The following is a 20,808-nucleotide window of genomic DNA, read 5'->3' as shown; positions in this document are numbered from 1 at the left end:
CTGAGGTACCACTGTATACATATACTAAGGTCTAGCAATGACACAGCACTTATACTGTTCAGCACCCTTCATGTAGTTTTTTCCTGTTAATCCTTGAAAAGTGGTCAATATTGAGGGTGGGAAATTGAGGCAAGATTGTGTCTTGCCTATCTAGCGGGTCTGTGGCAGAAGCAAGTTTCAAACCAGGGGAAGTCAGATTTCTAGCTGAGTCTCAAAGTCACTGGTCTTCACAAGCTCTCATGTACTTTACTTTGGAGAGGGTTTCTCTAGACTGATAGCCACATCAACCCACTGCAGGAAAAATAGTGTGTTGCGGCACATTTAAAGGCTAACAAATTTATTGTGGCTTATTTGGGGAGTGGGGGCTGAGTCCACTTTGTCAGACTATTTATACATACCTTTATGTCTGGCTTTTCTTCCCCAAAGGAGTCTACTTGATGCATAATGTTGACCACAGTGGGTAGTTAGGCAAGCATGTAGGTAGTTCTATTTTCCTAGAATTTGGGGTGTCAGAACTCACCATGAACACCTCCCTTGTTCTCTTAGAATGACAATGGTTCCCACCTGAGAGGGGCCAGAACAGCTCTGGCAAGTTCCGGCTGGGGGGAAAGCAGCCCTGAAACAAACTTGAGTACAGTGGCACCTCAGGTTAAGTACTTAATTCGTTCCGGAGGTCCGTTCTTAACTTGAAACTGTTCTTAACCTGAAGCACCACTTTAGCTAATGGAGCCTCCTGCTGCTGCCGCGCCACCAGAGCACTATTTCTGGGTTAGCAGAGTGTGTAACCTGAAGCGTATGTAACCTGAAGTGTCTGTAACCCGAGGTATATCATTTCCCAGAAAGCTTTTACTACCTTACATGACCACCACATATGATAAAAGGTACCTTCTTTTTCTTTACATTTCCGGCAGGTATTTGTACTTGCTTTATACATTTTTGCTCACTTGCTAGGAGTCAAATACCACCAGTACATGATTTTCATAGAATTTTTTTTCAGTGTACAACATGCTGTGAATTTCAAATCTGTTTTCCATAGCCTTTCCCAATCTGAAATCTGAATATTATGCCCCAAATCCATTGCCCAGTGTATCATTACAAATTTAACCTTTTGTATACCATTCCAAGAGCAATTTATACATTTTCGACAATAATTTCAAATTGTTTTTTAACAGATCTTTTTGTTTGTTTTTGTCTGTCTTGAAGATATCATTTAATTGGTGAAACTGTAACCAATCTGTTAATAAATCCCTTCTCTCTTCAAAATCTTTCAGTTTCACCTGATGTTCCACCTCGGTTAACAGCTCTCTATATGTCACCCTACTCATATTTAATTTTTTCAAAGATATCACTTCAGGTTACACACTCTGCTAACCCAGAAATGGTGCTTCAGGTTAAGAACTTTGCTTCAGGATGAGAACAGAAATTGTGCGGTGGCAGCACGGCGGCAGCAGGAGGCCCCATTAGCTAAAGTGGTACCTCAGGTTAAGAACAGTTTCAGGTTAAGAACGGACCTCCAGAATGAATTAAGTACTTAACCCGAGGTACCACAGTACAGAGAAAAAGGTAGTCTGGGGCAGTAGGGAGAACGTGTGTATGTTTTACTAAAAAAACAACACACCCCTAATAATCCAGTAGGATATAGCTGAAAATGCGAGTACATGAATACAATATTCCGCCCAAGTTGGTGTGCTGCTTTCCCAACTCGCAATCCTTGGGTGATAAATTAGCAGTGCAAGGAAAGTACAAACATCAGAAGTGGAACAGTTACTTTTTGTACTGAGAACACAATTCCCAGTGTCATTTTAGATTTATGGTACCCTGCGACTCTTGTTTTCACCGCAAGAACAGCCACATCCGTGGAATTTGTTTTCTTGAAGCCGAAGGACCATAGCTCAGTGGCAGAACATCTGGCCTGCCTGCAGATGGGCCCAGATCCAGTTCCTGGGGTCTCCAGAATAAAGCTGGGAAACCTGCCAGTGAAAAGTAGGCAATACAGAGCTAGATGGATTTATGGTCTGACCCAGTGTAAGGCATCATCCTATGTTTGTATGTCAAGGACAGCTGTTGTTGCCTGCATGTTCTTTGTGGGCTTTCACAGTTTCTTATAGCCCTTGAAAAAAACCAATACCAAATGCTTCTGAATGAAACTTCAGCTGCTGCTTTTGCCACCTGTGGCAATGTGCATGGATGAAAGATGTCACAGCACCAAAAAGGGTGAATTCTTACCACGTAAAAGGTGAATAATGCTGAGCTTGATTTCTGGCAAGGCTTATACTTCAAGAGCTGAAAAATAGATGGGAGAATTCTGCAATTGCATAGTTTTGTGTGCAATCACAATTTTAATCATAACAACCCCTCATTTATTGGCAGGAGCTGGGACCGAGCAACAGGAGTATGCCCTGGTATCCTGGTATGCCCCACGGAGAGCCTCAAGGTCCATAAATAACAACACCCTTGTGGTCCCAGGCCCTAAGGAAGTTAGATTGGCTTCAACCAGAGCCAGGGCCTTTTCAACTCTGGCTCCGGCCTGGTGGAACGTGTTAAGGTGTGAAACCTAAGACGCTGGCAAGTTAGCAATGTCATGTGACTTTAAGTAGTCAAGCTCGTTAAGTTGTTAAGTTGCTCAGTATATAAAGAGTGTTTGTTTTCTCTGCCTGTGGGGCGTGAAGCAAAAATGTCTGAAAGCTCCGGAGGTGTTTCTGTTATCTTTCTGCAATAAACCTGTCTTTGGAAAGACAGGCTTCCCTGAGTCGTTATTTCTTTGCTGCTGAGACTTTGAAGCTTGTACTGCAACAAGAATCTCTGCACTGGACTTAATTAATGCTCTGCAAAGAGAACTGTTGCTGGTGGCGCAGCGGAAGCGTTTACTGGACCAGTACACAGACTCTCTGTGGAGAGCCTCAAGGTCCATAAATAACAACACCCTAGAGGTCCCAGGCCCTAAGGAAGTTAGATTGGCTTCAACCAGAGCCAGGGCCTTTTCAACTCTGGCTCCGGCCTGGTGGAACGCTCTGCCTCATGGGACCAGGGCCCTGCAGGATCTGATTTCTTTCCGCAGGGCCTGTAAGACAGAGTTGTTCCGCCTGGCCTTTGGCTTGGAGCCAATTTGATTCCCTCCCTCCCTCTCTTTCTTTTTTCTTTTCCTTCTCCTCCTGCGATGAGGCTACATTTAAATATTTTAATGTTCCATTATTTTAATGTTGTATTTTATTTTTGTTTTTAAGTTGTAATCATTCATCTTGTTTTTATTATTGCTTGTAAGCTGCTCTGAGCCCGGCCTTGGCTGGGGAGGGCGGGGTATAAATAAATTATTATTATTATTATTATTATTATTATTATTATTATTATTATTATTATTATTATTTGTTTTGTAAAGATTTCTGGAGGCTGATTGTTAATTAAAACAATAGAAAAAAGTTTTAAAGTACAACTTAATAAATGAACGGGAAACATACTGACAGCGCCAAGAAGGGGGAAATTGTTTAAAACTACTATAAAGGCTGTAATGACAGAGCCTAGGACTTGCAGATCAGAAGGTCGGTGGTTTGAATCCCCGTGACGGGGTGAACTCCCGTTGCTTGGTCCCTGCTCTTACCAACCTAGCAGTTCGAAAGCACGTCAAAGTGCAAGCAGATAAATAGGTACCGCTCTGGCGGGAAGGTAAACGGTGTTTCCATGCGCTGCTCTGGTTCGCCAGAAGTGGCTTAGTCATGCTGGCCACATGAGCTGGAAAAATTGTCTGCGGACAAACGTCGGCTCCCTAGGCCAATAAGGCGAGATGAGCGCCGCAACCCCAGAGTCGGTCACGACTGGACCTAATGGTCCCTTTACCTTTGAAAGACAAAAGAATAACAGAGCTCACCACACCTGCAGACCGTGCTGCTGTTCCACTTCTACCAAAAAAGGTCAGATTTGCTGCAGCCTGAGAAAAGAAACAGCCATGGGGAATGGAGGACAACTCTGATGGATGCTGCTGCTGTGTATATACCCTATAAAAAGGAAAGAGCAATCCAAACTCTTTGCCCCAGGCTGGGGGTGTGTGTGTGTGTTGGTTGGAGCTATCCTTCCACCCAGCCCTGCCTCTGCTTGTGGAGGGATGCTAGTGTCCCTCCCATCAGCATTTCTGCACAAACGTGCAGGTAGAAGTGCTGCTGGCAAAAATCCCTGATGTGGGGCATTCTTTGGGCCTAGTTGCTGCCTCAACTTCAGGCTGCTTGTTCCCCCCTTCTGTGCTGACTTGGCAGGGCAGCACATGAGGTGGTGGCTGTTATGTACTGAAGTTCTCACCCTGGGCCAGCAGGGGGATATTGTAGTTATGCAAATGAAGGATCGAAAGTGACGTTCAGTGATTGGATAGTTTTAGAAAGTTGCTACAGTAACGTTGTACCGGAGCTCTATTTAAGCAGGCTGACTGAGCCCTTCAGTTCTGTTCTGGCCTCTGAATAAACAAGAGCTGTTTGAAGAATCGCTGTGCCGTCTGATATGTTCACCCACAACTTAACAGTGGCCTTGCCACTCCATTAAGTACTGTTGGGCAGCAGCCAGGGTTGGGACTGAACCCCAAGTGAGGCAATTCCACACTAACCGCCGGGTGTGGAAGCCCCCTGAGCACTTCCAGGCTGTTGCTGTTTTGTGGGTAGAATTCAGCCTCATACCAGAAAATTCAGGCAACATAATTAGAGTGGATCTGATACTCTTGTGCCATTAACCTGCTTCTGCCCACCCACCCCACTCCAAGTAAATTTTTTTTGTGGTAAGGAACATGGTAGGAAAATATGCTAGGAAGTATGGGGATAAGAGGGATGCAGGTGGCGCTGTGGTCTAAACCACTGAGCCTAGGGCTTGCCAATCAAAAGGTTGGCGGTTCAAATACCCATGACGGGGTGAGCTCCTGTTGCTCGGTCCCAGCTCCTGCCAACCTAGCAGTTCGAAAGCACGTCAAAGTGCAATTAGATAAATAGGTACCGCTCCTGCGGGAAGGTAAACGCCGTTTCCGTGCACTGCTCTAGTGTCAGTGTTCTGTTGTGCCAGAAGCGGCTTAGTCATGCTGGCCACATGACCCAGAAAAACTGTCTGCGGAGCAGACAATCGCCAGCTCCCTCGGCCTGTAAAGCGAGAAGAGTGCTGCAACCCCAGAGTTGTTTGCGACTGGACTTAACTGTCAGGGGTCCCTTTACCTTTACGGGATAAGAATTGTTTGACAAAGATTCCACAGCACACATTTGAAGCACATGGCACCCTCCAAAGAATCTAGGGCACTGTGTTAAGGGGGCTGAGAATTGTGACTCCATGTGGGGGGAACTAGTCATGTGTTAAATATGCTTTTAATGTACGGTGTGGCTCTCCACGCAGACAAATCAGAACTGATGCTCAATAAGAAGCCAATGTCCTCTAACCTCTGCACAAACTTTCTTCAAACAAATCAGGGTGATTGCTCAATGGGCAGGACATCTGGACGCAAACCCTTGTGTCTATGCAACCATTTGAGGAAACGCATGTAAACTGGAAGAGGGTAGGTTCTCTCCTCCTTTCAGACCGTATGCAAGCTCACAACTTTGTGGCTCTTTTGAAAAATTTATTTATGAAAATGTAAAGATTTTAGGACAACGGAGCTTTAAATATAAAGAAAACAAAAAAGGACAACATGAACAAATTCCTTCTAAGGTGATAAAATAAAACAGTCTTAACATTTAGCCTGTACAGAATTAAAAGAAAGATAACAACAACAGGAAAGTGGGGAAGGCACTGCTGGTTACAGCATAGATGTTGCATACATTAATGTACACAGCCTATAAAATACATGGAGCCAAGCTGCTCAGCCTGCTTTTTGGGTACTACAGAGGTGGGCAATGCACACATGGCTATTATGCACACTTCCTGTAACCCTCTCCTGACTTCCCCCTTATACTTTGTCACAAAAATTCATTTTGGAGCACCGTTAAGGCCTTATGCTGCTTTATTATAATACCTGCAACTCAGAGACTGATTTAGGCTGCAAACCTAATGACACTTACCTGGGAGCAAAAACCACTTACTTCCAAGTAGCCATGGCTAGGATTATGCTGTGTTTCAGTGGGTGTGGCCAAAAGTTTGAATAGCTCTGGCAGAATCTGTGTGTTGCATCGACTTAGCTTTTGCTTTCTTTTTGCTGCTAATAAAAATCAGCAGAGCAGGAGGGGGCAGAAAAAAAAAGGCTTGGAGGCAGATTAGGCCGTTGGGCTGAGAATTAGCCACTGCTGCCTTAATACATGACCTGCAGGTGGCATTTAGCTTGGTGGCTCACAAGCAGAGCAGGTCTGTTCTAGTGCCTCTCTTGGGGGCAAAATGCAAACTCTTGAGAATGAAAAGCTGCCCAGATATTTACAGAAAATACCTAGCTTACATTCATTAGCTCAGGACCGTTAATCTAAGAGGCATCCTACTCAAAAGCAAATGCATACTGAACTTTCTGCATAAAAAAAATGGGGGCAGGGGACAAAACCAACAAGAACTATACTGGAAAATAGAGGATGATGAGGTGATCAGGGCTGCTTAGCACATTGCCTGTTGCCTCTTTTGCCATAAACGTGCCACAATGTTTTCTGCCGAGTCCTGCACATCTGATTCTTGGTAACCAAATTGAGCCATGTTCCCTCTCCTTCGAAGTACCATCCAGAATTTCCTGTTCTTTGAAGTTTATCTTAAGGAGAAACAACACCACACCATTTTTCTGTGCCAGTATGTGATTTAAACTCTTCTTTTATCTGCTACCAGTGAAAGAAACATCATGTTGAGTAGGCTCCCACCTTATGCAGAATTTCAACACTACTGCTGAATGTTTACATTTTAATCATGTGGGTGGTTTACATCAGGTCCTTTAGCCACATGGGCTCTGTATTCTGCTGCTGGCACCTACAAGACTGCGAGTTCCTAATTCTTTTCTAATCACCAGCCCTTGGATAGGGGGGGATTATCGTTACTTTGCTCTGCTTCTGTAAATGAAAGTGGTTGGCTGCTGCAAGAATCTAACGAGGCAGCTAAAAATACATTCCACTGCAGATGAACACAGCTGTCTGGCTGAATGAAAGGGTCCTCATTACTGCACATCGAATGTCAAAAAAACTTCAGAAATCCAGTTGCATATCTAAAAAGAGAAAATATACCGGTAAGGCATAGTTTGAAGGTATTACCTAACATGTTCTGTAACAAATTAATAACAATAGCTATTACTCTGCCCTTCACCCTAAGGCTCCAGGGCAGGTTGAAAAATTAGAATACAATATTAAAAATGGTTTAAAACAACTTACAAAAGGCATGTCCCAATTTATTTATTTTTAAATTTACAGAGCTCTTAGGTGGCTGCAGGAAAAAGGCACCAAGCAGAAGTTGAAGAACATATCAGTGATCACCCACACCCACCCACCTCCAAAAGTGGAGTATCTGAACACCCACACCAGGGTGTCTTTGCACAACGGTTCCAGAGTTTTGAATATTGCTGGATTTTTTGTAGCAAGTTTAAAAAAAGAACAGGGATGATGGACATAAACTGGAAAACTGACACAATGATGGCATTGTTTCTGGGGCTTTTTTGAGGATCAGTATAAATAGTATGGGCAATGCTATAAAAGGCATGTCTGGAGGGACCCTTAAACAAAGCAAACAAAACAGCATTGTTACCCAAAATAGCCCGGTGTCGAGTTCCCTGCTCCATAGCATGTAATACAATGTTCCCTGCCATCTGGACATCACTATGCTGTGTTTCCCTGACCTCCACTAGAAGCAGCCAGTTATGTAAAACAGAGAAGCCCCGTGTAATGACACCAGCGGAAGTTGTACCATGTTAGGGGGTAGTAATGAGAAAACTAAGGCAGCTGTTTTGGGTGGCAAACCCACATTTTTTTACCTGTGGTTCTGCCTTCAGCCTAAGGCTATGTACATCCCATACATTTAAAGCACCCTCCCAAAGGATCCTGGGGTCTGTAGTTTGTTAAGGGTGCTGGGAATTGTAGCTCTGTGAGGGGCAATCTACAGGTCCCAGGATTCCTGGTGTGTGTGTGTGTGTGTATGCGCTTTAAATGTATGGTGCGTACATAGCCTCTGTCACAGCACAAAATAAGGCAAACTCCAAAATCAAGCCATACAAGAATAACCAAAGCAAATTTCAAAGTGAAGGATGCAATAGAGCTGCGGTACATATCTTCTGTAAAGCAAGGGTGTTCTGGAAAAAACAAACAACCTTCTAAAGCGTGTTTATAGGTCCCCAGTAAAACTGACTGCATACAGGGGTAACAAACTGGAGTTTGCCCGTTGGTTTGAAAATGTCTGTACCGGGGGAGAGAAAGGGTTAAAATATAGACCAATAGGAAAGCCGGAGGCGGAGCCTACCTGTTTATAAAAGGGTTTAGCCCAAGGTTTTGGAGTGGGTTGTTGGTTGGTTTTAGTGGGTTGGTTGGTTGGGAAAGGCAGTTGGAAAAGCAGTTGGCAGGCAGTTGGAAATAGAGAGACAGTTAGTGCAGTGGGTTCTTGTGTGAGGGGAGGTAGAAGAGATAAAGACAGGATAAAATAAGACTAAGAAGGTAAAGAGCAACAACATTTGGAATGCAGCTAAAATTTGTTTGTGTCTGCAATAAACTACACTTTTTGTTAACTTGAGAACCTGACTGAGACTAAGTGATTTACCGGGGAGGACCTGGTTGGTGGCAGCAGATTAGTGGTGTACGGGTCAATAGTCCGTGAGACGACTGGGGGCTCCGTACAAACGCCACACAAACGTTTGGGGGAAAGCACAGGGAGCGCAAGCCAACCCTCTCATTCTGACTCAAGCCCTTACCGCTAGCCTTGAGACGTTCCTTTTTGTGAGATTTTTCCATTTCCTCCAGGAACTGCTCAAAGACTTTCACATATGGAGCCAGGCTGGTTTTCTTGTAATCTATAAACAGAAGACATACAACAAAGTATGTTGTCAGGCTGTTCACTTTCCATGCTAAACTAAATAATCCAAACACACAGCTGGGGAAGCTGTGGCCCTCCAGATATTACTGGATTCCGACTCCCCTGAGCCCTAGGTTGGCATTGCCAATGCTCAGGGATTATAGGAGATGTAATCCAACAACCGCAGGAGGGTCTCAGGTTCCCTATGCCCTTTTCCAACAGAAAAGGGAGTATGTGGCTGGATACACACCATCCGTCTAAAGCACACACACTGAATAATCCTGCAAACTGTTGTTTACCCTGCAGGGAGCTAGAATTCCCAGCACCCTTAACAAAGTACAGTCCCCAGAATCGGTTGCTGACGTGCATGTGTGTGCTTTAAATGTGTGGTGTATACACAGCCTGTGTCTCATCTGCCCCTGAAGGTAAGGGACACAGATCAGCTTTCTCCACTAGATGGAGATGTTTTAATACACTTCCCCTAGCCTGCTCTGAGCCAGCTGGGAGAAAAGAAGACTTAAATCTGCAGAGCTCTGGAAGGTACAGCAAGGCAGGGTGAGATTTGTTCCCATTTTCCCCTGCCACCCTCCATGTGCTCTGATCAGTGTTAAAAAGTCAGTCTCCTAATCTCACATTGTAGCCCAGGGGTTGACAAGCTTTTTTTGGGGTGGGCCAGTTCACTGCATCACAAACCTGGTGGGCCGGAGTGTGTGTGTGCACGAGCATATCGCAGAGGGGGCTTCTCTCTCCCCCAGCCCCTCCCATCCCCCTGCCTACCTAGGGTGCTGCCAAGAGGCAGAGGCTAATGGTGGCAACGGAGGAGAAATGAGCAGCCTGAAAGGGCTGCTTTTGGGCTGCTTGTTCCTCCTCCACCGCCGCAAGCGGCGGCACAAGCTGCAGTGGCAAAGAGCTTGCTCCAACAAGGGGCTGCTGAAAATGAACTCAGCCATCCCAGCCCAGCCCCCTTGCTCCTCTTGGCCATGTGCAGCCGCCGCTTGCCCATTGGCCAGGGCCTCAAAACTTAGCAGGCGATTGGCCGGCGATTTGCTGCACAAGGAGGAAGGATAGAGGAGGAAGGAGGTTTTGCCATGGTGAGGGAGAGGGGGGGAAATGTTGGCAAAAAAAATGGCGCCTGTGCCGCAAAAAAACCCACCACGGAATCCAACCGCCATGGGCTGGTTCCAGGAGGCTCATGGGCTGGATCCGGCCCATGGGCCTTAGGTTGCCGACCTCTGTTCTAGCCCATGGGTCAGCAAACTAAGGGCTGTGGGCTGGATAAGGCCCAATTGCCTTCTGGATCCGGCCCGCGGACGGTCTGGGAATCACTGCATGGATCGCCAGCATGTGTATTCTTTGCCTCGCCCTCACACAGCGGCTCCGGCGGCGCCTCCTCCCTCCCTCCTCCTGGCTTCTCCCCACCCTACCTAGAGGAGGAAGGGGGTTGGGCTCTGTTGGTGCCAGCAGTGCTTGAGTGGCCGCCATTTTAAGCAGCCCCTCTCTGGAGTCCCTCCGCCGCCACCAGCCCCTGCCACTCGCAAGACACAGGTAAGCAGCCACTGGAGCTCGTGGAGCTCTTGCATCATTTCCTCCCCAAAAATAAAGTCCGGCCCCCCACAAGGTCTGAGGGACAGTGGACTGGCCCCCTGCTGGAAAAGTTTGCTGACCCCTGTTCTAGCCAAACAGGCTATAAATACGCACGTGTCAGGGTTTGGCCCTGAATGCGTGTGACATGTAACTCTGAGGCCAAGCCCGTTACAGGCCTATGTAAGAACTCAATGGCTGCTGTGTATCTTTTGTTCCTTTCGGATAACATACATTACATTTGTGCAGCAGGACTCCCCCCCCTCCCCAAATTTACTCTGAAGCACTGGGGGAACCCCTAAAACAGATTTAGGGGTTGTGCGGGGGGAGGAGAGGGGGAGAAGATTCCACATGCAAGCAGAAATCCTTGTGCTTATGGCGTTTATTGCCATGGCGCTACATTGGATTCCACTCATTAATTATTATTTCTTTATGGGTGAGATTCAACCAATGGGTCGCGTCAGTTTGTGTGATGGGTTCCCCCCCCCCCATCTCCTCCTTGGTGGCTCAGTGGGTGGTGGTTTGGCAGAACTCTGGAACAACGAATGGGGGGAGAGAGAGATTGTCCTTTCTGGCAAGTGAAAATACTTGCACTGAAGAAACATAGCACAATATTGGATCCTTCCTTTTCTCCCAAATCCAAGGCAGCAAACAGAAAAATGTTAAGTTAATACGCTATAAAAAAAACGAAAAACATACAGTACAGTCGTACCTCGGAAGTAGAACAGAATCCGTTCTGGAAGTCCGTTTGACTTCCAAAACGTTTGGAAACCAAGGCGTGGCTTCCGATTGGCTGCAGGAAGCTCCTGAAGCCAACTGGAAGCTGCGAAAGCCGAGCCAGATGTTCGGGTTCCAAAGAACGTTCGCAAACCGGAACACTCACTTCCCGGTTTGTGGCATTCGGGAGCCAAAATGTTCGACTTGCGTTCGTCAACCAAAGTACGACTGTACTTAAAACATTTAAAAAAACAATTAAAAAACCATACCAAAACTTCTAAAAATCGCCACGGTGTTGTGATTATACAGTGGAACCTCATTTTTTGAGCGTCCAGGAAGCTGAATGTTTCGGAACCTGAACGCTGAAAACCCAGAAGTACCGTATTTTTTCGTGTATAAGACTAGGCCCCCCCCAAATAATGTCAAAAATTAGGGGGTGTTTTATACACGGATAGTGCCAAGGGTGGACTGGTGATTGGTTGTTGCCCAAAAATAGGGGGCATCTTATATATGGGGGGGTCTTATAGATGGAAAAATACGGTAATTGCTTCTGTTTTCAAACACACCTCGGAAGTCGAATGGCTTCTGTGGCATGTTTTTCCATTTTCAACACTGAAATTGCAGACAGCTCTTTGTGCCTCGGTTGTCGAACGTTTCAGAAGTCTTCCGGAACAGATTATGTTCGACAACCAAGGTTCCACTGTATACGTTTTAATATTGCCTTATTACAATCTCATGTTTGAAAGTGGGTGAAGATTTCACAAGGTCTTATGCTGCCTTCTACGAACCTCTGCTTCGCCGAGAGTTTTCGGGCTCCCCTTCATTTTCTTTTGCATCCCCCTCATCATTGCTAACTGTGTCCAGCTCATGACAGAGGCGGCTAAAACAAAATAGAAACATCAGGAACCCCACAAAACCTGGTAAAAAGGTAAAGGTAAAAGGACCCCTGACAGTTAAGTCCAGTCTCAAACGACTCTGGGGTTGCGGCGCTCATCTCCCTTTACTGGCAGAGGGAGCCGACGTTTGCCCGCAGACAGTTTTTCCGGGTCACATGGCCAGCATGACTAAGCTGCTTCTGGCGAAACCAGAGCAGCACACGGAAACGCCGTTTACCTTCCCCACTAAATTATTACTGGCTGACAACATTAGCTTTGTATACTGGACACACCAGTTACAATAATAATAGTGACAATAATAACTACTACTACTAATAGTGGTAGTAGTACTGGGGCAGCAGAACACAGGTGTTGAAAACTAAACAGAGCAGGCACCAGGCAAGCCTCCCTAGGGAGAGCATCTTCCCAAGGACCCCACCTGTCTCAGCAACCAACCAGGCTGAGGCTCCCAACCAGGCTGATGTGGGGTGATGTGTGCTGATATAATGTTTTTGTGTGTGTGTGTGTGTTTTAAAAAAAATGAAAGCTTTGGATTTGGAAGTTGCATTTTTGCAATGAAGAATGCTAAGATTCAGAAGCTCATGTTAAGCTTTGATCTTTCATTTTAGGATTTTCAAAATATTGCTGCGATTCCCTTAAAGGTAAAGGTAAAGGGACCCCTGATCATTAGGTCCAGTAATGGACGACTCTGGGGTTGCGGCACTCATCTCGCTTTACTGGCCGAGGGAGCCGGCGTACAGCTTCCGGGTCATGTGGCCAGCATGACTAAGCCGCTTCTGGCGAACCAGAGCAGTGCACGGAAACGTCGTTTACCTTCCCGCCGGAGCGGTACCTATTTACCTACTTGCACTGAACTTCTAGGTTGGCAGGAGCTGGGACTGAACAATGGGAGCTCACCCCGTCGTGGGGATTTGAACCGTTGACCTTCTGATCAGCAAGCTCTAGGCTCTGTGGTTTAACCCACAGCGCCACTCTTCTAGGAACATTCTCTACTCAAATCCACCTTCTGTATAACAGGGTGGAACTCTTTCAACAGCTTGGTCCTATGCAGTTTAGCACTCCCAAACCCACTGATGCATACGATCAGGCAACGTCGGGGAGTCCTCTGTATGTTGTTGGACTACATCTCCCATCACCCCTGACTATCAGCTGGCTGGGGTTGATGGGATTTGGGGTCTAACAACACCTGGTAGTCCACAGGTTCCCCAGCTCTGGGCTATGCCAAAACTGAGGCAGAATAAAGTTGTAACCTGCCCTGGGACCTTATTAATAAATCTCATCTATTACATTTTTTGGAAAGTTGTTTGTTCACTATGCATTTTGACACTTCATACAATATCGTAAACAAATCCTGCATAATGGTTCTAGAGATCAAGCAGCAGGAGAAGGTTTTCCTTTATGTTTGGACATAATTGGTTACCATTTCGAAGCAAGGTGGTGGACTGAACCTTTCAAAACTTCAGTGATTGCAACTACCGATTTCAAAACTGCACCATTTATTTATTTTTTGTTTCTTAGAATTTCCAACCAACGAAGGGCACGAGGCTGCTCATCGACAGTAAATAAATAATGGAGAATGTTGTGTTGTGGCTGCAGAGATATGAGGGTTAAAGGAAAATAAGAGTAAGAAACAGGAGTTTCCTCCCCTCGGTTAAAAAAAGCTACGGGAACAGTGATGCCTCTGTTAACCCAAGATGCTGTAATCCTCCTAGTCCAGTGACCTAAGGGTCTAACCACATGAAGAGCAGTTGATATGGTGTCTTCCAGATGCTGTTAGACTGCAATGGCCATCATTCCTAACTGTTGGCCAAGATGGCTGGGGCTGATCGGAGTTGTAGTCCAACAGCTTGCGGACGCCACCACAGTGGCTATCCCCAGCTAACACAGACTGCTGCTGCTGCTCTGCGCTTCAAGAGACAAATGGCAGCGTGTGTTGTGCTTCAACTTTCCATGTGCCCAAAGCTGGATCATTCATACCTTATAGTGGGAACAGCAAATGGATCAAATTCATCCAGTTTCTTCAGGTCGATTGGAACTGAAATACGTCCTAAAGGAGGGCAATGAGCAAGTTAGAAGGGGCCTTTCTGGGTGCCTGCATAGATATAACTCTACAGTGGTACCTCGGGTTACATACACTTCAGGTTACATACACTTCAGATTACAGACTCCGCTAACCCAGAAATAATGCCTCAGGTTAAGAACTTTGCTTCAGGATGGGAACAGAAATCATGCTCCGGTGGTGCAGCAGCAGCAGGAGGCCCCATTAGCTAAAGTGGTGCTTCAGGTTAAGAACAGTTTTAGGTTAAGTACGGACCTCCAGGACGAATTAAGTACTTAACCCGAGGTACCACTGTACATGCTTTAGGAGGGAAACAACAATACTGCTACTACCACTGACCAAGGTGGTTTTATCTCACCCTTCCTCCACAGCTCAGAGTGCTCTAGGTGGCCCTCTTTGATTTCACCCTCTCAACAACCTTGCAAGGTAGTTTAGGCAGAGACGAGCGAGTGGCCCAAGGACACTGGCAAGAGTGAAGCTGGCACACCTAAGGGGATATGTGAACTCCCAGATCCAAGACCAAAGGCCCTATCCAACACCCTATTAGATCCCCATCTTGACTAAAGGAAGGTATGTTGAAGCATCAACCAACCTGTTTTGGGGTGAACACTGAAGGGGCTCTTCAACAAGTGGTTGATTCCTTTGCTGACATTCATATCTAGCCGTGGAAAACAGTACTGAAGCATGATCTCAGACTCAGTGTGCGCCATTCTCTTGGGTGTTTTCTGGGAAGGAAAAGGAAGATTGGAAAGGGTTCAAACTTGGGAGGATCTTTTGTAGGCATCTGTATTTCACCCCTCTATTAGAAGGAGGCTACACTGTGGGTTAAACCAGAGAGCCTAGGACTTGCCGATCAGAAGGTCGGCGGGTCGAATCCCCATGACGGGGTCAACTCCTGTTGCTCGGTCTCAGCTCGTGTCCACCTAGCAGTTTGAAAGCATGTCAAAGTGCAAGTAGATAAATAGGTACTGCTCTGGCGGGAAGGTAAATGGCGTTTCCATGCGTTGCTCTGGTTCTCCAGAAGCGGCTTAGTCATGCTGGCCACATGACCCGGAAGCTGTACGCCGGCTCCCTCAGCCAGTAAAGCGAGATGAGCGCCGCAACCCCAGAGTCGTTCACGACTGGACCTAATGGTCAGGGGTCTCTTTACCTTACAGTCGCAGAGGAAGGGTTGTGCCACCACAGCACCTAAGAGAGCACTCTACGACTGCAACGCTGAACAGTTTTATATTGGGGGCAGGGGTGGAATCAGCAGAAGGGGTTAGCGAGAAGTGCTTTTTATCAACACAGGGGGTTCAAACACTGCCCATCCCAACAATCCCATTGCTTTAGAATTCAGCTGTCAATCCCACTTCTTGGTCAAGAAATAAAAGCTCGCCAGCTTCTCATGTTGCTTTGTTCCCCATCACCCAGTGCTGGCAGCCTAGGGACTCACCCAAAAGATTCTTATGATGCACATGCCCCCCCGCTACCTCAAATACTTACACTGTGTCTTTCCAGTGCTTTTGTCAAAAGCTCCCAGCGCTTGACCGAATCGTGCTTTTTAGTGAATTCCTGAAGCAGTTCTTTTCGAACGGGTGGCCAAATTGTTAAGGAGTTTCAAATCTGGTCCAAGGCCTGCTGGTGTCTGGGGCAGAGGAGCCCTGCTGGGTCAGACCAAAGGCCCATCGAGTCCAGCATCCTGTCTGCATAGTGGCCAACTGGACGCCTATGGAAAGCCGACAAGCAGGATACGAACACAACAGGATTCTCCCACTCAAGCTCCACAGCAGCTGGTATTTAGAGGGATGCTGTTTCTGCATCAGTAAAATTTGGGGCATCACACGGCAGGACAGCATCTCAAGCAAAGATATGCTCTCCCAATCTCACACTCCAAGCATACTTGTACAGTCATACCTCGGGTTACGAATGCTGCGGATTGCGCCAAACCCGGAAGTATTGGAACGGTTTACTTCTGGGTTTCAGCGCTCGCACAGAAGCACAAAATGACATCATGCACATGCGCCAAAACGTCAAATCGCATCACGCGCATGTGCAGACATGGTGCTTCTGGCTGCGGGTTGCAAATGTGCCTCCCACACGGATCATGCTCGCAACCCGAAGTATGACTGTACTGCTGTCTCAGCGATGTTTACACTGGCTCAGTCGTGCACGCAGAATGGGAGATAGCAGGAACCCCAAGGATGTGCACTACGGGGAGCTGGCTTCAGGCACCAGGCCTGATGGCAGACCAACTCTGTGCTACAAAGATTGATGCAAACATGACATGAATGCTGGCAACATCACCCCTGCCATATGGCACTCTCTTGCAGATTATTGCAATGCTTGGAGACAGACAGACAGACAGGTTGTGCATCCCTAGCAGTGACCACAGGAGGAATGCCTGCTGGGAGGAGCGCAGAGAGAAGCAACGCCATGGTGCATCTGCAGCAGCACAACCAGATGCCTTCATCTGCCCCAGTTGCAACAAAACATGTCTCTCCCATATCGGTTTCCAATGCCATAGCAGGCGCTGTAACCTTCCAAGTTTGAATTCACCCCCAAAGGCAAATGGATGCCAACAACAACAGCAGCTGCCGCCTCCGATACGGGATAAATCTGCTTCCTGACCCCTGCATCAAGACAAGTGCCAGTAAACAGACCCAGGGGTATCTGGATTTTTGGCCCCATGGCCTTGACTATTTATTGCAGGGGAAGCTGTGGCCCTCCCAAAGTTAATGGAATATAACCCCTATCATCCTTGGCCGTATACAATGTTGGATGGGAGTTGCAGCCCAACATCTGGAGGGCCACAGGTTCCTCATCCCTGATTTTATGGGCATCTCACTAGTAAAATGTGCAGCACTCTCTGGCACGCCCCATAGGCTCTTGAAAGGATATTCTCTGGGACCAAAGCCAACACTTTTTCATAGCTCTCTTTGCTTCCAAGAATGTCCTGCTCGACAAGTGCATACTCTCTGAAGTAACGCTTCACCACATTTAGAGATTCGCTGCAACAGAAGAGGGGAAAACATCAGAGAGTCAGAGGGGTAACTTTGGTGGAGAGGCAGGTGAATGGGCACAAGCAAGGTTACCGAGGGCATGGGCTGAAAGCACCGCAAGTGAACTATGTTGTCAGTCATCTGGAAGCACAACATTCCTGCTATGTATATAAAGCTCAATAATCCTCCTACGTATATAAAGTTAGGGACGCGGATGGCGCTGTGGGTTAAAACACAGAGCCTAAGGCTTGCCGATCAGAAGGTTGGCGGTTCAAATCCCCACAACGGGGTGAGCTCCCGTTGCTCGGTCCCTGCTCCTGCCAACCTAGCAGTTCGAAAGCACGTCAAAGTGCAAGTAGATAAATAGGTACCGCTCCGGCGGGAAGGTAAACGGCATTTCCGTGTGCTGCTTTGGTTCGCCAGAAGTGGCTTACTCATGCTGGCCACATGACCCGGAAGCTGTACGCCGGCTCCCTCGACCAATAAAGCAAGATGAGCGCCGAAACCCCAGAGTCGGCCACGACTGGACCTAATGGTCAGGGGTCTCTTTACCTTTATACAAAGTTAGTTATCTTTTATAAGGTGCTTTGGAGTAGGTGGGTGGCCTTTGCCCTGAAAGGTGCAATATGTTTACACACTCACATGCCCACCCACACCTAGCATTTTGGGAAAGAGGGAATTTCAGCAGGAACAGCCTGCCACACAGAGGTAATAAAAGCCTCAATGGCATTTCATTTGCTCTTGCATAGGTCTGGGGAAATCTGTACAGTAGTACCTCCGGCTGTGCACAGGATACTTTCCGAAGCTCTGGTCGGATCCCAAGGAATTCACAACCAGAGGTGCCTGTTCTGCACATGCGCGCAGCAGGGTAGACGGCTTCTGCACATGTGGCAAAACCTGGAAAAATACTTCCGGGTTTGCCGCGTTTGCATCCTGAAGGATACACAACCAGAGGTGTGCATATCCAGAGGTACCACTGTATTGCTGAAGAAGGGAGCTGTAACATAGTATGGCATCGTTTTGTAGCATTGCCACACCCAACCCTGGTAGAAAAGCACAAATATTGCTAGAAGGGAAAAGAGAAGGTCTTTGTTCTGTGCAGATTGCACAAATAGGATGCATGCCAATGGGCATGCATTCCAGCACTTGCCTGCAGGAGGGGAAATGTAGATATGGCCTCGGAATTAGTAATGTGGTAATGTCTCTGTGCACATTAGGATAATGTGAGTTGAGTGGTTAAGGTGCATAACAGCTGGCCATTGTGCACATCCACATGGGGAATGTGACATAATCTGTCCATGAAAAGGGAATTCTGCACATTCTCCAGTCATTATGCATAGCCTCCAATGGGCCTTTCCTCCACTTCACATCTGAATATTTACCCTTGGAGCTGCATTAACCACAGCCTACCCTAGTTTTGGGTATAAACCACAGAGCCTAGGACTTGCAGATCAGAAGGTCAGCGGTTCGAATCCCTGTGACGGGGTGAGCTCCCACTGCTTGGTCCCTGCTCCTGCTAACCTAGCAGTTCGAAAGCACATCAAAGTGCAAGTAGATAAATAGGTACCGCTCCGGCGGGAAGGTAAATGGCATTTCCGTGCGCTGCTCTGGTTCGCCAGAAGCAGCTTAGTCATGCTGGCCACATGACCCGGAAGCTGTACGCCGGCTCCCTCGGCCAGTAAAGCAAGATGAGCGCCACAACCCCAGAGTCGTCTGCGACTGGGCTTAATGGTCAGGGGTCCCTTTACCTTTTACCCTAGTTTTAGGGTTTTAGGAGCAGCCCAAAAGCTTTCCCATGGCTCAAGGCTCTTATTATATAGAAGGCTTTTCTCAGCCCCCAGGTTCATGGTTCAGCGTGAACAGAATGCCACTGCAGAAAGCTGCCCACAAGCCTCATCAATAGTTGCACCTATAGCTTCTACTCACCCTTCTCCATCAGAAAGCCACAGTTCAGTCCATGCCTCCTTATTCCATAGTGATTCTCAGCACAGCTTAAAACAACACTTAAAGCTTAACATTTGCTGAATAACCAATTCAGGGTGTGCAACCTCTCTATGCTAGAAATGCCATAAATTCGCTGGCTGTTGCCTGAACTGACCTGATGAAAGGGTGGATGTTGTCCGGAAGAGTCACCTTCTTGATGGTCTCTTCGCCACCCTGTGAAATATGGAGGTTTAGTTTAGGTTGGTTTATTTAAGCATCTTTCAGTCTGTCTAATGTTCATTGGATGGATTTCCCCCCTAAATTGATTTTTTATTTTATTGCTATTTACACTTTATACCGTATTTTATGGGTTTTTTGTAGCATCAATTAAGTGTTTTTAATTTGTTGTTAGCCACCCTGAGCCCGGTTTCCTGAAGGGTGGTGGTATAAATAAATAAATATTATTTATTTATTTGTTATTATTATTATTACCAAGTCAGTTTACAAACAAGAAAACATTTAAATACAAAAGAAAGAAAGAAAACTAGAAGCTCAAAACAGCCAGCAAGATTAAAAATGAATCAAAAATGCACCAGAAAATAAAAAATATTCAAAATGAGCTCTGGTTAATGCCAGTCACCCCTCCACTGAGAGCTAGAAACGTCATGTTTTATGGGCTTCCCAGAGGCATCTGGTTGGCCAATGTGAGAACAGTGCTCAAGTAGACGAGCCTTTGGCCTGATCCAGCAGGATTCTCTGTTAATACACTTAAAGATTGCTTCTGGTCATGACACTATGGTCTGCCTTTCATTGTCCTAGGGGCCTAGAATTGTAGAGTTGGAAGGCACCCAAGGGTCATCTAGTCCAACCCCCTGCAATGCAGAAATTAAGTTCCACCTCCTTCTGTCCTAAAGATACCACACCTTCACAAGGGAGAGATATTCCACTGCTGCAGAGCGGAGACTTGAAGACCACTTCCTGACCGATTCATCACACACCCAGCAATGGACGCCTCTCCGTCCCGAGTACACCCAGAGGCGGTGCTTGATGCCAAAGTCCTCTGGAGGTGCGGAAGAGCAGAGTAGGAAGCACAAAAGGTAACAGCTTTGACAAGAATGCAATTATAAAACCTTAGTGCTGCGAGTGCTCATAGCGTTCTGCATGCATCATCCAAGCAATTCTTACAACAGTCCCGTAAGGTAGGCTGCCTTTATTATTCTATTGCAGCTTTGACAAGAATGCATGAATAAAACCTTAGTGCTGCGAGTGCACTAAGCTTAATTTGCCCCCCATCTGTTTAGGCCAGAAGTTCCTTGGGACAAGGACCCACCTTCTTTTGCTTACACTTCCCAAAAGGCTCCACAAAAGCCAATGGTACTGGATAAATCATAGAAGGGGAAGAAATGGAGGCAGTGAGAGATTTTACTTTCTTGGGCTCCATGATCACTGCAGATGGTGACAGCAGCCACGAAATTAAAAGACGCCTGTTTCTTGGGAGAAAGGCGATGGCAAACCTAGACAGCATCTTAAAAAGCAGAGACATCACCTTGCCAACAAAGGTCCGTATAGTTAAAGCCATGGTTTTCCCAGTAGTGCTGTATGGAAGTGAAAGCTGGACCATAAAGAAGGCTGATCGCCAAAGAATTGATGCTTTTGAATTATGGTGCTGGAGGAGACTCTTGAGAGTCCCAAGGACTGCAAGAAGATCAAACCTCTCCATTCTGAAGGAAATCAGCCCTGA

The 20,808-nt window shown here is 46.7% G+C and overlaps 1 protein-coding gene and 1 long non-coding RNA gene across 6 annotated transcripts in view; one reads left to right on the top strand and one right to left on the bottom strand.

Moving 5' to 3' along the window:
- Window positions 1-5,554: 5,554 nt before the first annotated feature.
- Window positions 5,555-20,808, bottom strand: part of PRIM1 (DNA primase subunit 1) — a 94,499-nt gene continuing 79,245 nt past the window's right edge. For both annotated transcript variants that reach the window (XM_083599314.1, XM_083599315.1), the window contains exons 5-13: window positions 19,991-20,127; window positions 19,243-19,301; window positions 17,044-17,153; window positions 15,649-15,740; window positions 14,756-14,888; window positions 14,082-14,151; window positions 11,997-12,088; window positions 8,810-8,908; window positions 5,555-7,123 (exon numbers count right to left, since the gene is read on the bottom strand). In XM_083599314.1, the coding sequence (XP_083455440.1) occupies window positions 7,104-7,123; window positions 8,810-8,908; window positions 11,997-12,088; window positions 14,082-14,151; window positions 14,756-14,888; window positions 15,649-15,740; window positions 17,044-17,153; window positions 19,243-19,301; window positions 19,991-20,127 (812 nt within the window). In that variant the 3' untranslated portion in view covers window positions 5,555-7,103. The remainder of the gene's footprint in view (window positions 7,124-8,809; window positions 8,909-11,996; window positions 12,089-14,081; window positions 14,152-14,755; window positions 14,889-15,648; window positions 15,741-17,043; window positions 17,154-19,242; window positions 19,302-19,990; window positions 20,128-20,808) is intronic.
- LOC310755995 lies at window positions 8,950-20,210 on the top strand. 4 transcript variants are annotated; one of them, XR_014544619.1, is made up of 3 exons: window positions 8,950-9,335; window positions 14,535-14,733; window positions 19,982-20,210. It is a non-coding gene; the product is annotated as an uncharacterized lncRNA (long non-coding RNA). The 4 variants fall into 4 exon arrangements; XR_014544620.1 differs by lacking the exon at window positions 8,950-9,335 and adding an exon at window positions 9,340-9,465; XR_014544621.1 differs by lacking the exon at window positions 8,950-9,335 and adding an exon at window positions 10,084-10,455.

This window comes from Podarcis filfolensis, assembly GCF_964270895.1.
Source record: "Podarcis filfolensis genome assembly, chromosome: 2".
NCBI classification, from domain to species: Eukaryota; Metazoa; Chordata; class Lepidosauria; order Squamata; family Lacertidae; genus Podarcis; species Podarcis filfolensis.
This window is presented reverse-complemented; position numbering and strand designations above follow the sequence as displayed.